The sequence below is a fragment of the Diospyros lotus genome, chromosome 14 (assembly GCF_014633365.1).
Source record: "Diospyros lotus cultivar Yz01 chromosome 14, ASM1463336v1, whole genome shotgun sequence".
NCBI classification, from domain to species: Eukaryota; Viridiplantae; Streptophyta; class Magnoliopsida; order Ericales; family Ebenaceae; genus Diospyros; species Diospyros lotus.
The window spans coordinates 14,434,461-14,458,646 of record NC_068351.1 but is presented as its reverse complement, the minus strand read 5'-3'; the positions used below and the strand labels follow the sequence as shown (position 1 = coordinate 14,458,646).

The following is a 24,186-nucleotide window of genomic DNA, read 5'->3' as shown; positions in this document are numbered from 1 at the left end:
TGAAATTAAGCACGCCCTACTTGCTTCATCACCGAACACAAAATTCATTCCTCAACCTTTTTCTTTTTTACCAGAAGGCCCAAGTAATTTTCAGTCACTCAGCCTTCTTACACAGTTACTGGGAGAACATAATAATTGCTCAATTCCATCATCTAAAGACACAGCTTACACCCCCCCCGCTGTTAGTTCAGAAGTCTTCAGATATATACCGTCTGCAGGGTCTTAGCTGTGGAGACCAAACATGACATTGCTGTCAATGGCGGGCCCACTCTCCATCCCAAGATAGTTTTAGTTAGAATCTGCATCCACGACCATATCAATTACCATCAGCTCAGCTTGTAATTAACGTAAAGCTTAAGAACTGGAAAACAATTGGGTTCTAACAGCGTAATAGTCTTAACAGGTTATGTTTATCATCTCTGCCCTTTAACCATCTCTTTTGAGGATATATAAAGGCAGCAATTTATCTACTGTTGTATGACATCCATTGTTTTGAAGCAATTGCTATTTATCAGCATTTTCATGATTAATCTACTTCAACAAAGAGAAAAGAGAACTTCAATTTCATTGAATGTGATTCAATTTTTAATTTCAGAAATCATATATCCTCATCCTTTAAGTTACTTAAAATATTCATCTTAGGAAAACTTCATGCTACTCTCAGAAAATGGAGGGAAAAAAAGAAAGAAAAAGAAAAAGAGAAACAGTTTTAACTGGCTACTGGCTCACCACTTTTTGGATCGACATGTACAAAGAAACTGGCTGCCACGATGAGATAACATAAAATAAGCATCAAGCCTTTGAAATAGTTTGACGTTCCTTCCTGCAATAACAAGAGCAATGGCTATGAGTCATATCCAAGAGCAACATTTCACTTGGGACAAAAACAAAATATTAAGCGACTGCTATTCTACATGTAATTCTGTCTGTGCTTAAGAACTTAAAATTGGAAAACCAAAAGAATAAGAAAAGGTAAAACAAAAGTGTCACGGAGACATCACGAGGAAAAACATAATTGCCCATGGGCTTACTGCATTACCGGGTAGAGCTTCCAGGTGTTTCCACTTCTACATCCAGACAAGTTTTTGTTCACTGCTGTTTTGAATATCTGTTTTAATCCTTAAGTCTACCTCTATCCATTACAAGATATTTTTCTGTTCTTTTTTTCTACCCAATTAGAAAGAACCCCGTAAAAAATGGGGAAGCAAAACCTTAGTACACTAATGATTACAACAATTACAAAATGTAGAATATATGCAAAACCGCAGTAAAATATATGGTCCATTTTTCATGAAACAAAAACTCCAAGTAGTTTTTGTAGAAGTGTGCCTTCTTAAGCTGTATGTTTACTTCTGGAAAAAGAAATGGCGTTCTTTGTTAGTGGTGGGTGAACTACCAGTCTATCACAACAAAAATATAGAAACACAAACCAAAATGGCAAATGAAGGGCAGTTCTGGAACATAATACAGGTAATAAGCATTTCAAATTTCTATAGGAAGCAGATTTAGCAATACAAATTTGAGAGAAATCAGTATGAAATGCAAATATAAAAGCCAACCTGCAGCATAAATGCCACAACCAACACTGTGATAAAGAGTGTAGCTGTCTCAAAGAGTTGAAAGTTTAAGTCCATTGGCTGCCCCATGATCCAACCAACAACTACACAGAAGGGAATCTGCATTTGTCAAGAGCACAAGAATTTTAAGACACTACTTAGTATGCAGAATTTAGCAGTTCATTCATAGCAGAGTGGTTTCAATTGCTCAGTCATGTCATGCAAGATCAAATCAATCACAGTTGAGAAAGAAATTTGGGAAACAAATGAACATGTCAATTCTTTTTTCTTTCTGTAACCAAAAAACTAAACTAGCAATTGAGTGCGCTAGAAACATTGCAAAAGTTAATATGCAGCCCAAAAAAAAAATTGGAGTTGGGTATCAAGGCCATACCACAAACATAGATATCTGTGTAGATGATCCAATAGCAACACCCAGGGTAATGTCCTACACAAGAGAACAGACAAATTAGCTGAATCAACATAACTAAGAAATATCACCCAGTTTTCAAGCACTCACAAGCTTATCCTTCATGGCAAACATAATAGCACTTGCATGTTCCGCAGCATTTCCCACAATTGGAAGCAGGATGACACTAATAAAAGCCACAGGCATGTTCCATGAGTCAGATGCTCCCTGAAAAGGTACAGGACCAAGATAGCTATCACCTCAATTAACTATAACCACCAACTGCTCATGCAAATGAACTATCACCTTAATTCTAAAAACTGTGTCAGCTTAAAAAAACAGGAGAATAATTCATGCCTAAAGTAAAACTCTAGAATTTGAAATTCACAGAGAATTCCTAGTAGCAAGTACACATGAAATAAAACAGAATTTTCAGGTGGTAATTACTGGGACTGTGCAGTTTGAAACAGGCTGACCTAAAAAGTTAGTTTTTGTTCCATGTGAGTCCAGACCAACTAAGGAAGAGTTAACTAGGTCTGTGGATCAATCAGACTCGTATTCTATACAGGGCAACTTAAAAAGTTCAAGCGTACCAATAAAAATGAATATATATAAATTTTTTGTAAAACAATTACATTGTCTTTCTAGGGACTTGCAATTACTATTCCAAGAAACTCTACAATTTTTTCTTTTATAATTCTTCTTTTAGCAGTTAAAAATTGCGGAGGCTAGCAAAAGAAACATATCCTATTTTCCAGATTTCCAGACTTGCAGACGATCATTTTTTAATCAATGATATGTAAACGTTCCTGCAAGTTTCTTTAAATATCTCCATGTTCTTTTCAGTGATCATGGAAGTTTCACTAATAGGATATCCTATTTAAATCTTACATTTTTTTTCCCTTTACTCCCAATATTCTTTTATCAATCTCACAGTTACATTCCTCCCATAATTCCCTGTTTCCAAATCCCAATAAAGGAACTATGAGCTAAATATGCATGTAAATATAGTTTTCTTAATGCTAAGTTATTGTTAAACCAACCCAAAGGGATAAGAATAAATGGCTCCAATGTGGAATTTATTATTATTGGATATAAAAATTAATTTAAAACAATGCTAGCTACTAGCCAAAACAGATCCATTTTTAATCATTTTCAAGATTTCGTAAAACCAGGGCATCTTCCGTTCTTTTCACTGGACAAGGTCCAAATATAGGCTAACAAAGTGATACCAGTTCCACAACCATGCCAAATGGACAGAGAAGTAGGTCATACCTGTAAAGCATCAACAAGGTATCCAGATAGTACAGACACCCACAAAGTCAAAATAGCAAGCCACCCAATAGCTTCCCATTGAGTAATATCCGGAACCTCTATTTCATCAGAGTCTTCTTCAATAACATTCCTTTCCTATGATACATGTGTATATATGCACACACACAAGAGTAAGTAAACATGACAAATATATGCATTATGATGCTGGACATGGTTCTCAATCATGAATATCAACATTCGTGTCCCAAACCATAAAAAGAATATAAAGGACTGAAATAGGTCTCATAAATACTAGAAATGTGTCTTTGAAAATCCAAGAGATTTAATGAGCATATGCCACAAATTTGCAGAAGAACGTTTTCCTTGTGAGACCTAGTTATTGATAAGTTCTACAGAAACACAAAAGAGAATAACATATCCACCCTACACTTTAAACATTAAGACACTCACAGACCAGAACTTGTAACAAGACTAATCCAAAAGAAATTACCTCGTTGACAGGGCCTCCATCAATAGAGTCATATTTGGGTTGACTTCTAAGCTGAAAGAAAAGGTAGCTTGCATATGCCACCAGCATTATACAGCTGCTAAATCTAGAAAGTGATAATTCCGACTTCCCAAAATGCACCTCTGAGTGTGTGAAGTGAAGTACTGCTGGAAATAATATGCCCATAACAGCCATCAATAACAATCCTGAGTTCACCACAGCGGCTGCCTGTTTTGAATCAGTTGAGAAAAATCATTTGTCTACATTGTTTTAAGCCAAACATGGCTTAGCCAACCATAATGTTGAATCTATCACATGAATGTGAGAAGCAATTGAATTAATTCATACATGAAGAAATGTAAACTGAAATATGTACCTTATTGAAAGACTGAACTTTCTGGTGATGAAAAATCCCGCCAGTGAAGAAGGCACACCCAAGCACTAATAGCATATTTGATAAGATGGAGCCCAGTAATGATTGCTGAACTACCCGGATCATCCCATTCTTTAATGCATATATTGAAATTATCATTTCTGTTGCGTTGCCAAATGTAGCATTTAAAAGGCCCCCAACTGCAGATTCAACAGAAAGTAATTAAACAGTGAGAAATTTTTTTCTCCTTTCCAGTAACTTACATGAATCTTTTCATTCTGGCAATTCAAATTTCATTTATCAATATATCAGTGTTACTGAACATATGCATAGAGTACACATATATAACATAAAATAACAGTTATGTAAACAAGACATGCAATGGAATAACACTGACACTACATGCAACTTCATGTGCCAGCCTCATGAGGTAAAATGAAGCATAGTTACCAAATTCGCCACCCCGCAACCCCCCCCCCCCCCCCAAACCACATTCCAGTGCGTGCACTGTAACACGATGCGTTGGCATCTTGGAACACCCCAGATTGACAAGATTGAAGACCCAGACCTCTGATGCTCCTCTTCTTCCTTTCTCTCTGCAACAGCTCATGGCCACCTAATCTTCATCCAGATCTGGTTACGCAAACCCAGATCTGGGTTGCTAGTTCCCTGATTAGATCAAATCATGATTGTCTTGCTCCCAACAAGATCTCAGCTTGCGACATGCACGTTTGGCGATGTTCTCAAAGATTACTTCTGGCCTGTGTCACGCCTCAGATCTGAGGCTTGGCCAATTCTGGAATTATAGAACAGAGAGGAAAGTGGAGTCAAAATTTGAAAGAGGAGGGAGAATTAGAGAGAGAAAAGGAGGGAAAGAAATTAGAGGGAAAGAATCGATCTCTTCATCGATGATCCCCATCCTCCGTACAAGGCCTTTTTATAGGCTATTACCCTCGGTTGTTATAACGTAACCGAATAGGTACAAGTGGCTCAAGATGTAAACCACTTAGTACAATTGCTTATTCATCTATAGTCTCTATTACAAAAATACCCTCAAGGTTGTGACAATCCCCTTCCCTTGAAGCCTTTCTTGTCCCCAAGGAAGGTCAGTAGTTGAGCAGCTCGCGAAAATTGCTTCAACAATTGTGGTAGGTATTCCCATGTCGTGTTATCTAGGTGCAAGTGAGTCCACTACACCATGACTTGAGTGAGGGGTAGGGGGCCTTGATGAATTACCCGCTTATCCACAATGGCCTGTGGTTCTACTTCAACTTCTCTTCATCCATCAAGGGGAGGTCAGGACTCATGGCAACATTAGGCTCCATAGACTTCTTTAGTAAAGACACATGGAATACATGGTAGCTTATGACTCCTACAGGTAGTTGTAGCTTGTAAGCCACCTTGCCCACCTTTGCCACTATATTAAAAGGTCCAAAGTATTCTAGACTTAGCTTGGATGGGGTTGTTGCAGAAAATGAGTGTTGTAGGAACCTCTTCACCTTCAAAAACACCAAATCCCCCACATTGAAATTTCTGTCACTTCTCATTCGATCTGCAATCTGCTTCATTCGATTGTGAGTTGTGGTCGGCTCCTTCTTGAGTAGTGGTAGCATCTCCTGTCTGTTTTTCAAGTAGTCCTCTGTTGTTGTCTTGGCTTCTAGAAAATCTATCACCGCTAGTAGTAAAGGAGTTTTGTATCCAAACAATGCTTCAAATGGAGCCCTTTGAATAGCACTATGGTAGCTTGTGTTATACCACCAGGCTAGGGAAAGCCACCTATTCTAGCTCTTTGGCTTGGCAAAACACATGCACCTCAAATAGAATTCTAGGCATTGGTTGACCCTCGCAGTTTGTCCATCTATCTCCGGGTGATGAGCGGTGGACATGTGCAACCCCACTCCCAGATTCTTAAATAGCTCTTGCCAAATATTACTAGTAAAGACCTTATCTCGATTTGATACAATGGACTTGGGAATTCCGTGTATCTTGGCTACCGAATCCAAAAATACTCGAGCTACTTCTTGGGCTGTAAAGGGATGAGTTAGGCTGATAAAGTGAGCAAACTTAGTTAGCCTATCAACCACCACTAAAATCACATCCTTGTCCTCTAACTTAGGAAGCCCCTCAATGAAATCCATGGAGATTTCCTCCCAAGCCTGTTCAGGTATAGCAAGTGGTTGTAGCAAGCTAGGGTGTGCCACTTGCTCATGCTTGCGGCGTTGGCACGTTGTGCAAGCTAACACAAAGTCCACCGCCTCCTTCTTTAGCCCTACCCAAATGAATAACTGTCTTGCTCTGTAGTAAGTTGCCTTGATGCCCAAGTGGCCCCCCAATGGTGAGCTATGCAGCATCAGTAGAATCTTAGTTTTCAATTCCTTGTCATCCCCCACAACCAATCTCCTTTTAAACCTGATTAGGCTATTGGAAATGTAATACCTTCGAGCACTAGTTGATCTAATGGCCAGCTAAGCCTGTAGGATTTTTTATCCACTCAGATTTCTCATAACTATCAATCAAATCCCTTACCCAATCCGATACAACTACAGTGATAGCTTGGCAAGCTCCCATTTCTTCCCTTCTAGAGAGAGCATCGGCCACCATATTTTCTTTTCCCTTTCTGTACTATATTATGTAATCCATGCCCAATAACTTGGATACCCCCTTCCTCTGCAGTTGGGTGTGTAACCTCTATTAAAGTAAGTACCTTAGGCTTTCATGATCAGCCTTAATTATGAATTGTGTGCCTTCCAGATAATGTCTCCATTTATCTATAGCTACTATCATGGCCAGGAGCTCTTTATCATATACACCCATCCCCAGATGCTTAGTAGCAAGTGCTTGACTAATATAGGCTATTAGTCTCCCTTCTTGCACCAATATCGCTCCCACCCATTGTCACCAGCATCCGTTTCAACCACAAAAGGTTTAGAGAAATCGAGTAAGGCTAAGACCAAAGCTTGTGTCATAGCCCTTTTTAAGTGTAAGGAATGCTACCTCTACTTGCGAGTTCCACTTAAAAGTTATCCTTGTTGAGTAGTTCGGTTAAGGGCTTACTTATCATTCCATAATGCTATATGAATCTCCTGTAATACCCAGTTAGACCTAGGAATCCCCGTAATTCCCTGATAGACGAGGGTCTCGTCCATTCCAGCATAACTGATATTTTTTTTGGTCCATCAAGGCTTAGAAAGTGGTTGGGGCATTGGTAAGCCCAAAGGGCATTACCTTAAATTCATATAGGCCCTAGGGGGTCCTGAAACCTGTTTTTGGGATATCAACAAAGTTCATTCTTATTTGGTGATACCCTGCACAGAGGTCTAATTTGGAGAAAATGGTAGCCCCCTTGAGTTCATCTAGTAGGTCCTCAATTATAGGTATAGAAAATTTATTTTTCACAGTAAGGGCATTAAGCTGGCAGTAATCTCTACAAAAACGCTAGGAGCCATCTTTTTTCTTGACAAGAAGAACGGGGGAAGCAAATGGGCTCCGACAAGCTAGATTATTGAAGTATTAAGCATGTTTTTGACTTGCTTTTCAATTTCATCCTTTTGGATAGGTGGGTACCAGTAGGATCGGGTATTTACTAGTTTAGAATTAGGTATGAGTGGGATAGAGTGATCGAAGGGTCCATTTGGTGGTAAAGACAAGGGTTCAACAAATAATTCCTTAAATTCCAACAGTAGTAATTGTAGAGCTTTAGGGTATGTTACCTCTGCAAAGGAGTCATTGGCAATAGGGCTCCCTTTGTTCATCTGCACCCATTTCCATAGCCTGAATTGAGAACATCTGGAATATCTGCCCTTTCCCCTTAGATATTAGCTTTTGTAGCCTTTTGTCAGTGAACACCTTACACTCCCTTGCTTCCAAGCTACCATTCAATGTCAGTTTCTTCCCTTCAATGTCCAACGTGACTTCCAATTTGTTGAAGTCAAAGGTCAGGAGACTCATTGTCCTCATCTAATCCACACCGAGGACTACATCATAACCCCCTAGTTCTAAGATTCTCATCTCAGCAGTGAACTCCTGCTCTTGCATCATCCATTTGAAGTTGGCACACCTGTAATGGTTATACATCTTATTTTCGTTAGCCATTGTGACTAATAAACAAGTAGTAACCATGAGTTTGCACCCCAATTCAGTGGTAGTTGCTTCATTCAAGAAGTTGTGAGTGTTGTCACTGTCTATCAATACCATGATCCTTCTCCTCCCTACCTGTCCCCTTACCTTGATAATTTTTCTCATAGGTCCCCCATTCAATGCGTGAAATGAGATTTCTCCCCCTTCATCTCCTTGGTCCTCCTCAAGGGTATCCTCTGCAGCATCTCCACTGTCTCTATCTCCTTCTTCTTCTTCTTCTTCTTCTTCTTCTTCTTCCATGTTTAAAAATTGCCTTCTGCATTGATGGCCTGGGCTATATCGGTCTCCACACTTATAACATAATCCCAATTGCCTCCTATGTTCCACGATGGGGTTCTTGATTGCCAGGGCATGTTGATTCCCTTTAGGTAGGCGTGAAGCCACCCCTGTCACCATAGCCTTCTTTGTTGCTTGTCTAACGGTAGAGGGCATCATCATTTTCACCATGGATCTCAATTCATCCCTAAGGTCACTAATAAGACTTGACACAAAATATTGCTTAGTGAGGGGTGTTGAGCATTCCACAATAGGGCTCCTAACTCCTTAAACTTCTCCAAATACTTTGTAACTGTGAGAAAAGTAAACCCTAAGACAGAAGTGTTGAAGAACCAAGGTTAAGGAAATCACGAGGCTAGAAACTTATTTGATTAGAATAACAGCCAACAAATAATACATCATGAGCTGCCTTTATATAGGCAGCTCATAACAAACCAACCGCCTTATGAAAGCAGAAACTAACAGCATAGGAAAATAACAAATAACACACTAAGTACACGGAAATAATAAACTCGCACACGAGCACACAAAGGCATTATCTCAATGCCTCATTATCTTCAACATTCCCCTTCAAATCAAGCACCTCATTATCTTCAACATTCCCCTTCAAATAAAGCTCTGGCAACTTCTTAACTGCTATAACACCATCAGCACAAATAGGAGTACTAATTAATCCAAGCTTACTGCACAACAGCTTGAATCTATCTCTAGACAGACTCTTGGTGAGAATATCAGCCACTTGATCGGATGTAGGAACATACCGAATTTCTACTTCTCTATTTTCAACCTTCTCTCGAACGAAATGAACATCAACACCTACATGTTTTGTTCGAGAATGAAAAACTGGATTTTCTGCCATACTTTTCGCAGCCAAGTTATCACACCAAACAATAGGAATTGTGCTAACCGGATAGCCCAATTCAGCAAACAAAGACTTGAGGCATAGCAATTCTGTTACTCCCAAAGCCACAACTCGATATTCAGCTTCTCCCACTGAGCGAGCAACCACTAACTGCTTTTTAGAACCCCAAACAATGAGATTACTACCCAAATACACACAAAAACCGCTAGTACTCCTTCTAGTAACCCTGCAACCAGCATAATCTGCATCGGTAAACACAGCCAAAGACAAATCACTAGGAGATGAAGAGAAAAAGAGACCCATATCGACTGTACCCTTGATATATCTCAGCAATCTTTTACAAGCAATCCAATGCTGAGACTTAGGGCAAGCTGAAAACTGACTCAGTTTATTAACAGCAAAAGCAATATTAGGCCTTGTATAGGTCAAATATTGCAGTGAGCCTATGATGGTTCTATATACAGTTGGACGAGTAAACACCTCTCCTTCATCAGTTAATGACACACCAGCAGTCATTGGAGTCTCACACGGTTTACAATCTGTCAACCAGCCTTTGTCAGCAAATCAAGAGCATACTTAGACTGTGTAAGATTAAACCCACTGTTAGTCCTATGAGCCTCAAAACCAAGGAAGTAATTAATAGCTCCTAGGGTTTTAAGAGCAAACTGCTTATCCAAGTCATGAATACAAGCTTGTAAAGCAATAGGATTAGATCCTGTAAGAAGAATATCATCAACGTAAACTAATACAAACAGCACATAAGCATCAGTCCTTTTAATAAACAGAGAGGCATCTGAGACAGATCGAACAAAACCCCAACCAAGCAAAGCTGCCTTTAACTTGTTGTACCATGCCCTAGGAGCCTGCTTTAAGCCATAGAGAGACTTCCTTAATTTGCAGACATGAGTAGGAGCGGCAGTACTTACAAACCCTTCTGGCTGCGCCATAAACACATCTTCCGCCAAATCACCATTCAAAAAGGCGTTATTAACATCTACTTGTTGTATTTCCCAGCCAAAGGCAACAGCTAAGGAAAACAATACGCGAATTGTGGGTGCTTTCACAACTGGGCTGAAAGCCTTTGCATAGTCCACACCCGGATTTTGTAAAAATCCTTTAGCAACCAATCAAGCTTTATACTTTTGAATGGATCCATCAGGTTTAAACTTAACCCTAAAGACCCATTTACAACCAATGAGATTCATATCCTTTGAATAAGGAACCAAGTCCCATGTATGGTTTCGGTGAAGTGCAGTGTACTCCTCTTTCATAGCTTGAACCCATCGTGAGTCTAATAGAGCCTCACTGACAGAACTGGGTTCAAGGGAGCTTACCAGGGCATGAGGAGAGGTAGAAAAAGAAGGATGTTTTGCTTTAAGGCGAGTAACCATGGGATGAATTGAAGGAGCGGGAGGAAGTTTATACTTTGGAATTTTAGGCTGAGAAGCTGGTAAAGAGAAATTTGAAACAACTAGATTAAAGAACGGACTAGAGAATGTGGCAACTGATGTTGTAGTGTTGGAAGGACAAAGCACTGATGCAGGAGAGGATTGAACTGCTAGAGGACACCTACAATGAGAAGATGAAGAAGAAATAGGCAGCAAGAAATCTAAAGACAGATTATTTTGTGTCATGCCAGAAGGCACATGAACTGAAGCATTAGCTGAAGAAAAAACTTTAGAATAAGGAAATTCATGAACATTAAATTGAACATGTCGAGACACATAAACTCAACCAGATGGATGAAGATATTTATAACCAGCTTGTGTGGAGCTATATCCTAGAAAAACACACTTAGTAGAATGAAAATCAAGCTTATGCCTATTATAAGGACGTAGAAAGGAAAAACATGCACAGCCAAATGGTTGAAGAAAATGATAGTTGGGTGGTTTGTGATACAACCTTTCAAAAGGTGTATTAAACTGAATTGAAGAAGAAGGTAGAATGTTGATCAAATGAGCAGCAGTAGAAAAAGCTTCCACCCAAAACTTCAATGGCATGTTAGCATGAGACAAAAGGGTTAAACCCATTTCAGTGATATGTCGATGTTTTCTTTCAGTAATACCATTTTGCTGATGAGTATGAGGACAAGTAAATCGGGGCTGAATGCCATGAGCATGAAGATAGGGTAAGAAAGCTCGAAATTCTCCCCCATTGTCCGTTTGAAAAGCTTGAACTTTAGTTTGAAATTGAACTTCAACAAGCTTATGAAAAGTGACAAAAACAGACAAGGCATCAAATTTAAGCTTGAGAGGATATAACCAAGTGTATCTAGTGTAAGCATCCACAAAAACTATATAATACCGAAAACCTTCTGTAGACAGCATAGGTGCTGGACCCCAAAGATCAGAATATACTAGCTGCAAAGGACTAGTAGCTGTAATTTCATGAGTAGAAAATGGAAGTTGATGTAACTTTCCAACTCGACAAGAATCACAAAATGACAAATTGGAAGAAGAACAAGAAACTCCAATTTTATTCAACACTTTTTGAAGAACATGTAACGAAGGATGGCCTAACCTATTGTGCCAATCCTGACAAACATGTGAATGCTGAGCTACATTTACATTTTTGGACAGTTCATGAGAAAATGAAATCTGTCTATTACATGATTTATTTCTATTACATGTATCCAAAGAAACACAAGCTGAATTAGGACGATAAGAAGCTAGAGATGAAGCTGGAGTGTTGTTCACAGCTGAACAAGGAGCTGAAACAAGCCGATATAGCCCATCTTTAAGATGTCCCTGAAGTAGCACCTTCCTGGTACATTTGTCCTTAACAAAACACACATTAGAGTGAAATTCAGCTACCATATTATGATCTCTAGTAAGTTGAGAAACACTAAGCAAATTTTTCTGCATACTAGGAACATGCAGAATGTTAGGAATAGAAAGAAAGGAATTAGGAGGCAATTTTGTATGTAAAATACCAGTGCCAACATGAGTTATGGGCAATTGCTTACCATTGCTGATTGTAACTCTATCACCACCATGATAAGATGTGTGTAAAGACAAATTTTGAAGGCTTGAGGTAATATGATTTGTAGCACTGGAGTCAACAAACCAAGCTGGATCGGATAAAGAAGAGTTTGTAGAACAGTGTTCATGAGGAGCAAAAGGTTTCGGAACACTGTCACAAGGTAAAGCTGTTACTAAACCCATGTCTTGAGTGTAGCCTCCACTAGAATCACTAAAGGTTGCCATATAAGCACCACTTGGACCAAAGTTGTTTCCAGTATTAAATCCAACACTAGAAGATCGACCAAAACCTTGATTAGCTCAAGTAAAATTCTTATCAAACCGAAAATAGCATTTGTCAACAAAATGTCCTGGTTTACCACACAGTTGGCAGTAAATCCGCCTATTAGAGTTTCTACCTCTGCCTCGACCTCCTCTAAAACCAGAACCACCGCCTCACGATGAAAATCCTCCTTGATTATAACCAGCATTACCAGTATTTGATGCACCAGATGAATGTGATGCCATATTAACACTCATCGATGAATGTAATGAATCAAACTGACTTACTGGTAATGGTACATTCTTAACAGCTAACCGTTGTTCATGCATAAGTAGTAAGTACTGAACCTTTTCCAAATCAATCTCGTCCATTTGGTAAGTGATCAAGCTGACAACAGTATCAAAGTCCTGATCTAAACCATTTAGAATTGCAAGCAACAATTCATTATCATTTAAAGGCTCTCCTATAGCCGCAAGGGAATGACTAATTGTTTTTAACTTCAGTACATAGTCATTAATCGACATATCACCCTTCTTAACCGATCTTAACTGTTGCTTCAACTTAAAAGATTTGGCTATTGTTTGTCTAGCATACAAATTTTCAAGGTAGAGCCATACCCCAGCAGATGATTCACATTGAATCACCTGCGCCAAGACTTCTTCAGTAATCGTAGAGAAAAGCTAGCCGAGGAGTAACTGATCAAACCGAAGCCAGGCCATATATTTAGGATTAACCGTCATCTCATCACCATTTGGATTCGCAATATACTTAGACGGAGAAGAGGACTTAGTTAGAAACGAAACCAAGTCGAACACACGAATTGTCGCAAGAACTTGTGCTTTCCAGAAGATATAGTTCTTAGAGTCCAATTTCAACGGAATGAAGCTAAACGCTTTGGAGACTGCAGCAAAGTCCGATTGAGAAGCAGTCGACAGAATTGATGTCGATTGAGGAGGAGAAGGAGTAGAGGAGGAGCTGTTAGCTTGATTCGAAGCCATTAAACAAATAAAGCTCTGATATCGTGTGAGAAAAGTAAACCCTAGGATAGAAGTGTTGAAAAACCAAGGTTAAGGAAATCGCGAGGCTAGAAACTTATTTGATTAGAATAACAGCCAACAAATAATACATCATGAGCTGCCTTTATATAGGCAGCTCATAACAAATCAACCGCCTTATGAAATCAGAAACTAACAGCATAGGAAAATAACAAATAACACACTAAGTACACGGAAATAATAAACTCGCACACAAAGGCATTATCTCAACCCCTCATTATCTTCAACAGTAATTGTTCCCTCCTGTTTGAGTTTATTAAACTCTTCAATTACATCCGTCATATTCTTTTCTCCAAATCTTTTACACAATTCTTCAGCAAAATCAATCCAACATGTCTCAACCCTTCTAGATTGAAACCACCCCTGGAAATAGGTTGTTGCCAAGGTAATTCTCTAAGGTTTGGCCACATTATAGATTTGGAAGAAACACTCACACCAATGGATCCACCACCTCAGCCTGGATCCATTAAATAAAAGTATTTCTAACTTTGGCAATGGTGTGAGATTACTAACATGCGGATTTAATTCTCTTACCTGAACACCGGGCCCCATGTCCTACAATTCCTCTGCTTTTGTCACTCCTTGAGGCCTTGGAAGTATGCGCTGTCCAGCTAGATAAAAATTGGCTATGATTCTTGGAGGAAATTCTAGAGGCAACTAAAATTGAGGTAAGAACAACAACATGCAAAACATGTTGTTAATCCTCTAGCCGTACTGCTCCATAGTCTCCCAATGCCTTTCTAGTTCACGTTGCATGCTCTCCCAAGATGTCATCCCGCATGCCATCTCTAATTGCAGCCACATCTTCCCAACTTTCAGTGACTGTCTCGTGTGTCTGAGTCATCCCAAACTCTAGCGCTTCCATTCTAGACTCCAATTGTTTTAGCCTTGTTCCTCATGCCATCGTCTAATCCAATCACCAAACATTGCACTGATAGACCGTAATTCATTTCGCTCCTATCGCTATTACTTCGTTAGGGACCGACGACTCTAATACCAAAATGTCATGTCTCTAATCTGAGGCTTGGCCAATTCTAGAATTATAGAACATATAGGAAAATGGATGGAGAATTTGAAAGAAGAAGGAGAATTAGAGAGAGGGAAAGAAATTAGAGGAAAAGAATCGATCTCTTCATTGATGATCCCCCATCCTCCGTACATGGCCTTTTTATAGGCTATTACCCTCGATTGTTATAACGTAACCAAATAGGCACAAGTGCCTAAAGCGATAACTGTTTAGTACAACTGCTTATTCATCTATAGTCTCTATTACAAAAAAATACCCTTAAGGTTATGACAGCCTGCAATGCCTTCTCAGCTAGCTTCTCGCTGCCTCCTCTACTCTGTTTCTCAAGAGTCAAAACACTAACTTAAGGCATCTCTAATCTCATGAGAATAAAGCTGTGTCTATTTCAACATAAAACATTTTAAATTGGAAAATATTTTTCAATCTAAAATATTTAGACAAAAAATATTGTTTACCTTATTTTATGGTGTTTGGTTTGCATGGTAAAATATTTTTCAAAAATTAGCTATAGGTACATAAATAAACATATATGTGTGTGTGCGCGCACTTGTGTATTTATATGTAAGTGTGTACGTATGCATATATACATGTATGTATGTATATTTGTGTGCATGGGTATGTGTATATGCATGTGTGTGCATATATGTATGTGTATGAATATATATTTGTGTGTATGTGTATGTATGTACGTATATGTACATGTGTGTGCATGTGTATGTATCTATATGTACGTGCATGTATGAATATGTATGTATTTATATTTATATACATGTAAGTATACACATTGTGTATATATGTACTTGTAGATAAATGCATATAGATACATCACAAGATGTTTTGATAAAAGAAAAAAAAACAATTTATTAGCTCTGGTGTAAATAAGAAAATGATAATACAGATTTTGAATTGGTAAATCATTTTACATCCTTTGATGTAATTCTCATTATAAAAATGTTTTCCATTTTTTTTTTTTTTTTTTTTTTTGGGGGGGGGGGGGGGTCAACCAAACACCAAAAATGTGGGATGGAGCTTGAACGTTGGGACCCATGTAGCCTTCTCTTTATGTACCAATGCAAACAAAGTAGTCTTCAATCAATCGAGCGAACCAAGCTCTAGTTCAAATGGGCATTTCGATAGCTAGTCAATCACTTAGTGCAAAGTAGCTCTTTAAAAGAATCAGCTCTAGAACTGTTGACTTTCCTTCCCAAAAGAGGAAATCCTTTTAGTTTAGGGTGGTAGCATCTCCTTCTAAGCAAGCACCTTTAGAGGTGAATTGAAGGCAATTAATACGACTTCCCCATCAGGAGACGGAGACTTCAATAGTAAGTGGCTTTTTGGGCTTTGACCAATGCTTGTCTGTCTAGTCCGTGATGTGTGATGGAACCAAGTCTCCCTGGTTAGGGCATTTTTGTCCTCATCCTTGAGGAAAAAAGGAAGCAAATCACTTTGCTCTTTTTCGATGTAGATGAAGACTAGAAGATGGTCTTTTGAATAAACTACTTTCAAGGCTTGGCTAAACTGAGCTTTTACATTGAGAAAAATATTGTACATCGAAACGAAGCCTAGGAGAGAAATAAATGGGAGGGTGGGCCTTCTTATTTGTTCACAAAATGGGCTCTCTTTTTCGTGAAGATAGTGGCCTTTTCCTTTGGGCACTAAAAGGGTCAGTAGGCTAAACATATACATATATTCTTGTAGAGCTTGAAGCAAAGAAGCCTAGGATCCTTGTATTGAATTCTAGGCAAAGTGGCATACCATATCCTCATATCAATTCCACAAACCAGGTAACTATGTGAAGAAGTTTTCATAATCTCTCCCCATATGGATTGATTCTAATTTGAGTAATCGTAGCACAAAGGCAAACTACCAATGGGCCATTATTATAAAGATGCTTGCATTATGACATTGGTTTTCCTAACAAAACTCACTACTTGAAGTTTTGATAATCTCTCATATTGATTCTAAATTCACAAAGGTAAACTACCAATGATGCTTGCATTATCTCATTGGCTTTATCGACCGAACTCTCTACTCAAGCACTCCACCAGACACTCATTGTTCGGTGCACTTCATTACCTTCACTATGAGAACTCTATCGATACAAGTGCCATTCATCATTTGTTCACTATAATAAGGTTGCAGAACCTCCTTGCCTTCAATGAGGCTTCTTCATTTTGAAACTGGAGGATGCAGCACATTAGTGATGCTTGTTTGAATTAGCAAATATTAACTTCACTACCACAGTGTTTCCACCTAAGCAGTAGAGACCACAAATTCCTGAACTACCCCTAAAGTTCAAGCATTTGCTTCAAAGACACATTTTTTTATATGGATCTGCTTCCTTATAGTGCATCAAAGTCCTTGAATAGATACAATGAGGTTTGCTTCCCTATCGATACAGGGACCTAACCAGGTGAGATCCAACCAACCTGATGGGTTTGCGGGCAGCTTATCCCTGTGCTTTGTTGTCAAGGCATACATTTCATGGACCTCCATAGCAATATCCATCAAACTTCTTGTGGTTGCAGCAATACTTGCCTCATAACAGCAATCTTGGTCTTGTAGGCATCTCCTCATGCATTTAATGGTGCAAAGAATTCATCCTCCACATCCATCACCTCTACTAAATACCATCCAAATGTAACAACTTACTACTGCTCCAGACAACACAGCCTTCACCTCATCATCAGTCACCCATTGCAAGACCAGGCTCAGGAGCCACAGATATCATTCATAAAAGAGCATTTGTTAAGAAGGAGTGCATAAGCACACAGAAATGTACATTTAATCATTTTGATCCAAGAGTTGAGCCAAAAAAAATATATATATATTTCTCAAGAGTCCTTACAAAAGGTAGGAAATCATAGAGCACTGGTATAAGGTTCCCTCAACCTAGTTGAGGAGGTCTCCTGCGTGTCCAACAAAGTGCAAGGGTGAAGAGTTTGTACAATGACCCACGAGGCATCACATCGTCTACTTTAGTAATGGTCCATTGTCACCATATGCACTATGCTATAGCTTGCTAAGAGCTTGATTCACATAAGGAGAGAATATGACATTTTTTGCACAAGGTTGACACATGGAGTCCCACATGAATTCAATTCTTGAGATGGAGATATGAGGGCTGCCACTTGCAAAGGTGCCACGCGTACCCACAATAACATAACATTGTTCATTAACATTAATGATAAATAGCAATTGATTGTCACAAGATTTATTATTATTCACTTAGAAAATGGAAGACAGATTGCCATTTTGCAAGTATCATTTTCTTTTCTAAATCTCTTAAATGAACTCTCGAGAGGTCTAACTATATTACTACTTCAGAAAATAGTTTGCAGGAAACCAATTTCACAGGGACAGTGCCTCTCATGGCAACAGAACTTATCATCTCCCTATAAAAGAAAATGCAAGATGGAGGATTAGAAAAGGAGAGACATATCCTCAATGTCATTGCATATAAATGCAGATTCTGATGTTCAAATATTCCAAATGAGACTTTATTTAATCAATCAACTTATATACTTCTAAAGAATGAGCTCAGAATCTCATGGAACAATTGTGAATAAGATATATTGAAGATCAATTTCCATATCAAGTGCATCCTCATCATGATGATCCATACTATAATCCAAAAATTTTAAGTTTTTGTCCTTTATAAGGAAAAAGCATGGGAAAATAATTAATATACCTGTTGGCCCTATATAGAAGGCTAGCTGCCTGCAGAACATTGGCAAGTGAACATATTAGTTTGCTACAAACGAAGCGAGAATCAACAACAACAAGAAGAAATGCTAAAGATTAATTGGAGAAACCAAATATTTACTCAGTTGCATAACCCAGACGCTCTGCTAAAGGTGTAATGCCCAATAAACTGAAGAAGAAGACCCAACCCTACAGCATGACAATCATAGAATAATTAAAACCCATGGGAGAAGCATCATCAATCACCAAATCCTACAAACAATAACTTGAGAGGAACAAAATCTGAACATTACACGCCTTCCCAAATAATCATAATTACTTCAAAATATCACCAGTCTACATTATAGAAGTATATCATCAGCCACTGTACTTTTCATTTTATTCCACATTTTTTTCTCATTGATGCAATCAAGAAAATGATAATTGAATTTGGTATTTCTTACATGTTTTCCAGTAAGATAGTGCAGCAATATAGCCAGAGGACCAAATGGAAGCAACACATTAATCTTTGCTTTTATCAACACGATGTAAATACTCCTGAGAGGTGTTGCCCGCGTCTGCTTAAAAAGCCATGAATTGGAAACCTTCGCATGGGAGCCTACATGAGGCGCCTCAAAATCAAAACCATGTACCTTACTTGTAGCTTGTGATGAGGTAAATGGGATCTCTTCATCAGAATCAAGGTCTATCTTCTCCTCTTCACCTCCCATCTGCAAGCATTAATATTCTAATCAACCAAGTGGTATTGCAAACAATGCAAGGTCAAGGCAGAAGCTATTTACAATCTGAATCCATTTACATAATCTCAGGAACCTACATAATCTCGAGATCATCAGAAGGACCTACATATGGTGTTTATAGATCTAGAAAAGGCCTATGATAGGGTCCCTAGAGAAGTATTATGGAGGGTTTTAGAGAAGAAATGAGTCAAAATAGCCTATATACAAGCCCTTAAGGACATGTATCATGTTGTAGAGACAAGGGTCAGAACATGCGGAGGGGATACTGAACCATTTACAACTACAATAGGACTGCATCAAGGTTCTGCACTAAGTTCATACTTATTTGCCCTAGTAATGGATGAACTCACTAAAGATGTTCAGACAGATGTGCCATGGTGTATGCTATTTGCAGACGACATAGTGTTGGTGGATGAAACAAAAGAAGAAGTGAACACTAAGCTTGAGTTGTGGAGAAACAATTTAGAATCTAAGGGATTTAAATTAAGTAGAAAGAAAACAGAATATATGGAATGCAAATTTAGTAAAAATGCAACAGTGGATGATGTTATAATAAAATTAGAAGACCAAATCTTACAAAGAAAATACCATTTTCGATATTTGGGATCAGTGATTCAAAAAGATAGAGAAATCCACGAGGATGTCGCATATAGAATTAAGGCAGGTTGGCTAAAATGGAGAAATGCATCGGGGGTGTTATGTGATGGTAAAATCCCATTAAAATTGAAAGAAAAATTTTATAGGACAACTATAAGACCAGTCTTGCTGTATGGCTCAGAATGTTAGGCAGTCAAATACCAGCATGAGCAAAAGACGAGTGTAGCGAAGATGAGGATGTTAAGATAGATGTGCGGACATACAAGAAAGGATAAAATTAGAAATGAAGTTATTCGTAATAAGGTAGGAGTAGTGCCAATCGAGAAGAAGATGAGAGAGACTAGACTAAGATGGTTTGGTCATATGAGAAGGAGACTAAGAGACGCTCCTGTGAGAAGAGTTGATAAAATGGAACAATTAGTCACAAAAAGAGATAGAGGTAGACCCAAGAAGACTTTGGGAGAGATATTAAAATTTGATATGAAATATATGGATCTAAATGAGGATATGACAAAAGATAGAAATACATGAAAGTCTAGAATTCATGTAGCCGACCCCACATAGTGGGATAAAGGCTGGATATGTTGTTGTATCAAATAAATTGAGAGTATATCAGCTATTATAATCACAGATAATGAAATCAACTCATTTACGTTCATTCTCGACTGTAATGTAGATTTTGAATGTAATTTATCATTATTTTGGCATAAATATGTGTATTTATAATTTCTAAAAATGAATATATAGTTATTTATTCTTATAAACATATAAATATATAATTTTTTGTTACTGTATGCTGACTGTTCGCTTTTAAGCTTTTCTTAACAAGTTTTATATCTAGCTTGGCCATAAAATTTTGTATTTGTATTCGGGTATTTGTAATTTTGAACCATTGCTTCTTTACTTGCAACTTGCTGCAAGAGATGATAGGAAGTGGACACTGGAATCCATTTCATAGTCAATGCTAGACAATCAAGTTTCTATGGCTGTGAAGTTTGGAAAGAACTACATACAGCTCCTACGTTCCAAATCTACAAGTCAAGGTCAAGATAGAGCAACCTTATCACTACATCAAGGCCGACCCCCAACATATTTGGCGCAAACATCAACTGATAAAAGCTCCCGAGTTTATCTGCTTTCCTCTTAAGTTTTCCCAGAACATTTCAGTGTTTATCAAATTTAAGACTTCCAAACTTTGGATGACAAGGGCAAAACCCTTTACAAATAATGAAACTAAATATTTTCATAATTTAAACATTCCTGTATCCACTGCAATTTATTTCGGCCTTCCATATATATAACTTCAAGTAAAATCATTCTGATCTCAGAATTAAAAAGATAATAAATATAGCAATAAAGCAGTTAGTAGGAATTTCCTGTTGAAATTTGAAAGTGTGGAACTTGTGCACACACCATTTGTTCTCAATGGATGGAAAAAGGATCCACCTTTAGTTACTTTTAAATGTGTCAACTTAAGAACGTCATTTGAAGTTTAACTGAAAGCTTATTCTGCAACAGTTATTGGGACACTAACTTTCTATGTATCTCCCTAAGCATACCCCAAATATAGCACACATGCTTCTCACCATAGCTGCTTCACAACAATTTTCCTAAAACATTTGCATTCCCTTGCCCAAATTTTAGCAGAACTGACTGTGAAACACCTGCAGGCAGAGACAGACTGGCTCATTTCATCTCCCATTTTCCATGAAACATAAATGCTGGTACCAGGTTAATTTAGTAAACTAAAATACGTAGCAAGTTTGCAAGTACCACTCTAGCACCAAAAGCCCCCATAGTCTTGTCATACAAGTCTTGATAAAGACTTGACAGACGGAGCAGGTTATTTCTAAAGTTTAATTGTTGCACATCTTTCTCTGAGCAATTGGAGCCGGAACAATTGTTCAAATTTGTCATTTCTAGCCAATATCAAGACTAACATATAAAGGCAGAGAACCGAGTCGGAAGTTCCCATTGCTAAGTAGGGTTAATTGTTTAGACAGGTATAAATCAAGAGTTATTTAATTTGTAGGAGGGGGGAAAATATAAAAATTACAGCTTAACTTCATCTCCCATTGGCTGTTATAATCTGCATTATTCACAAACTCTGATCCACCCCTTCCAAGTCCAGTCTACCACTATAGATCCTCAGCAAATTATAGTATTTACCGCAATATAATGCCATGCTGCTGAGGAACGGAACCAACAGAAAACATAAATTCACGAAAACGAGTTCCAGCGGGACAAATAACGAATAGGCATGGTACTATCTCCGAGAATAGGATCACAATTAACACCTAAATCAGATCAGTAAGAACTTACGAGAAGATAACAAAAAAAATTTATGCAGTAGATTAGAAGTCGGATCAGATATTCAAAGACCGAACAAAATCCCGCTCAATTGCGGATCAGCGGAACTCAAATCTAAGTAAATGTTTGGCTACTGGAGGAGATACTTACAGCAACTCGTTGGATCCAAAAGGACTGCGCTAGTTCAAGTGATCCACCGCTTCGGTTCGGACAAAAGCCTCCAGAACAACTATCCGATTACTCCGTACATACATATAATCATGTATGTATGTACGTATATGCTTAAACCTCAGCAGATTATAAAGATAGATAGATAGATCGATGAGAACAATACGCCGATCCTGCTCTTCTTCTGCGGAGAGAGAGAGAGAGAGAAAGAAAGAGAGAGACGGTGGCGTTAAGTGGGCGGCACGAGGCGTAGGATAGGAAGGTTCCACGAAGGAGCGCCCTTGGAACTGTATATTTTAGAAGTCTCTAATCAGATTTGTTCCAACTTTGAACTATCATAATTTTCTCGCCATGAGAGAGAGAGAGAGAGAGGGATTGTAGTTGAACAGAAAAAGCCATTAATTTAGGCGCCCTGCCTTAATTTGGAAATTAAAACATATATCTAGAAAACGCTGATATCTCTCCTTCCTTCTGTCCGCGTGTGTTTTCATTCATGCGGAAGCCGGCTGTGGGGTGGGCCCGTAAATCCGCTAAATTTGCTGATCTCTATCATTGTGAATGAACCGCTGCTGGGGGCCCACCAGGGGTGGAGTGCACCTATCATTCTTGCTTTTTGCACGCCACTTCAACCCTAATTTAGAGAAATACCCTCTCAAAGTTTTATATAATTACACGTAAGGATTTCTATTTCTTTTCAAATATTCTATTAATGATTATCAACCGTCGCAAATGAAAAAAAAATAAATAAAAACTGTTAATTGGCATTCCATTTGACCAAATACTGTAAGAATTATTTACTCCGAACAGTTATTATTAGTTATAAGTTGATTATCTATTTTTTTATTTATTTGTAACGATCGATCAGTTACAAATAACAGAAACGAGTTAATCGTTTTTCTTCGCCCACTTACAACGGTGCGACAAGAAACACAATTAATTAACTCTCATTTCTCAACAATCAATTAACCGTCGCAATAGTTCATTAATCGTTTTTTCTCATTTACAATTCCTCTACCATTGCGAATGAGAAAAATAGTTGCTTCACTATTGCAAATGGAAAAATTGAGTAATCCACTCATTTGAAATGATCATGGATAGAAAAAATAATTAGATGGTTTCTCCATTTGCAATGATTGATAAGTTATTTTTTTATTTTATAATATTGTTACAAATAGATAAAAAAAATTAGTTAATTGATTTCCCCTATGTGCAACAGCCAATAATCATGGACAAGACAATGATTGATTAGTTTTCCCATTTGCATCAATAGATTAATTAGTTTGCCCATTTGAAATGATCCTCCCACTTTAGCCAAAACAATCTACAAATATTCTTAAAATATATACTCTATATGTATCTCTTATTATGTACGTACAAATAACTAAATAAAATATTTTAAATAAAGATTTATTGAATGACATTGATAGTTGCATTTCATTTTTTTTTTTTTAGGCAAAGCTAAGTTAAGATAAGATTTGAAATGTAAACAAATTAAGTTAATTATAATTTAAAAGTTATGAATTCAAATCTTGAAAAATTTATTATTGTTTTTTAAAAACAAAATATATAAAGGATGTTTTGAGAATTAACTTTGTTGATAGCACACACAAATGAAAATAAAATTTAAATGAAAATTTAGTGAGTAAGATCGACCATTATAGTTCAATTTTAGCCAATATTTCAACGAAATATAAGATTTGTGTGTTAGTAAAATTAAGTTTATTATAGCTTAAAAATCATGAGCTTAAATTTTATTAAGGGTATTTATTTTTTGTTTATTAAAAATATAAATAGAGAATATTTTAAAAATTCGCTTTATTATTGAGAGATTTTCACAACACCAAATGAGCTTATTTACTTACATAATATAATAATAGATAATAGAAGTACAATTTGCTCTAAATGAAAATGGTAAATCTTTTTTCTAAAAATTAATATATTTTAATCTGTTTAAATTATATATTTG

The 24,186-nt window shown here is 37.6% G+C and overlaps 1 protein-coding gene across 6 annotated transcripts; it reads right to left on the bottom strand.

The window, feature by feature from the left end:
* LOC127789743 (vacuolar cation/proton exchanger 2-like) lies at positions 1-22,602 on the bottom strand. Of its 6 annotated transcripts, none has more exons than XM_052318699.1 (14): positions 22,203-22,602; positions 21,302-21,406; positions 19,038-19,115; positions 18,849-18,962; positions 18,527-18,594; positions 18,392-18,420; positions 4,104-4,300; positions 3,731-3,955; positions 3,241-3,375; positions 2,077-2,193; positions 1,951-2,004; positions 1,560-1,676; positions 730-823; positions 1-299 (listed from the first exon to the last, which is right to left on the bottom strand). In XM_052318699.1, the coding sequence occupies exons 2-14, from the start codon at positions 21,329-21,331 to the stop codon at positions 289-291; spliced, it is 1,269 nt and encodes a 422-aa protein (XP_052174659.1). In that variant the 5' UTR covers positions 21,332-21,406; positions 22,203-22,602; the 3' UTR covers positions 1-288. The 6 variants fall into 6 exon arrangements, with proteins under 6 accessions (XP_052174659.1, XP_052174660.1, XP_052174656.1 ...); XM_052318700.1 differs by having other exon boundaries at positions 21,329-21,406; positions 22,203-22,601; XM_052318696.1 differs by having other exon boundaries at positions 18,849-19,115; positions 22,203-22,600.
* Positions 22,603-24,186: the final 1,584 nt, after the last annotated feature.

Excerpts from the sequence above, each read along its gene's own strand:
- LOC127789743 (XM_052318696.1), bottom strand. The coding sequence starts at position 21,331 with ATGGTGAGAAGCATGTGTGCTATATTTGGG. Across the intron at positions 4,301-18,391 it reads CTTCTATATAGGGCCAACAG|TTGGGGGCCTTTTAAATGCT; the intron begins GTATATTAATTA and ends TTGAATCTGCAG. Across the intron at positions 2,005-2,076 it reads TTGCCATGAAGGATAAGCTT|GACATTACCCTGGGTGTTGC; the intron begins GTGAGTGCTTGA and ends TCTCTTGTGTAG.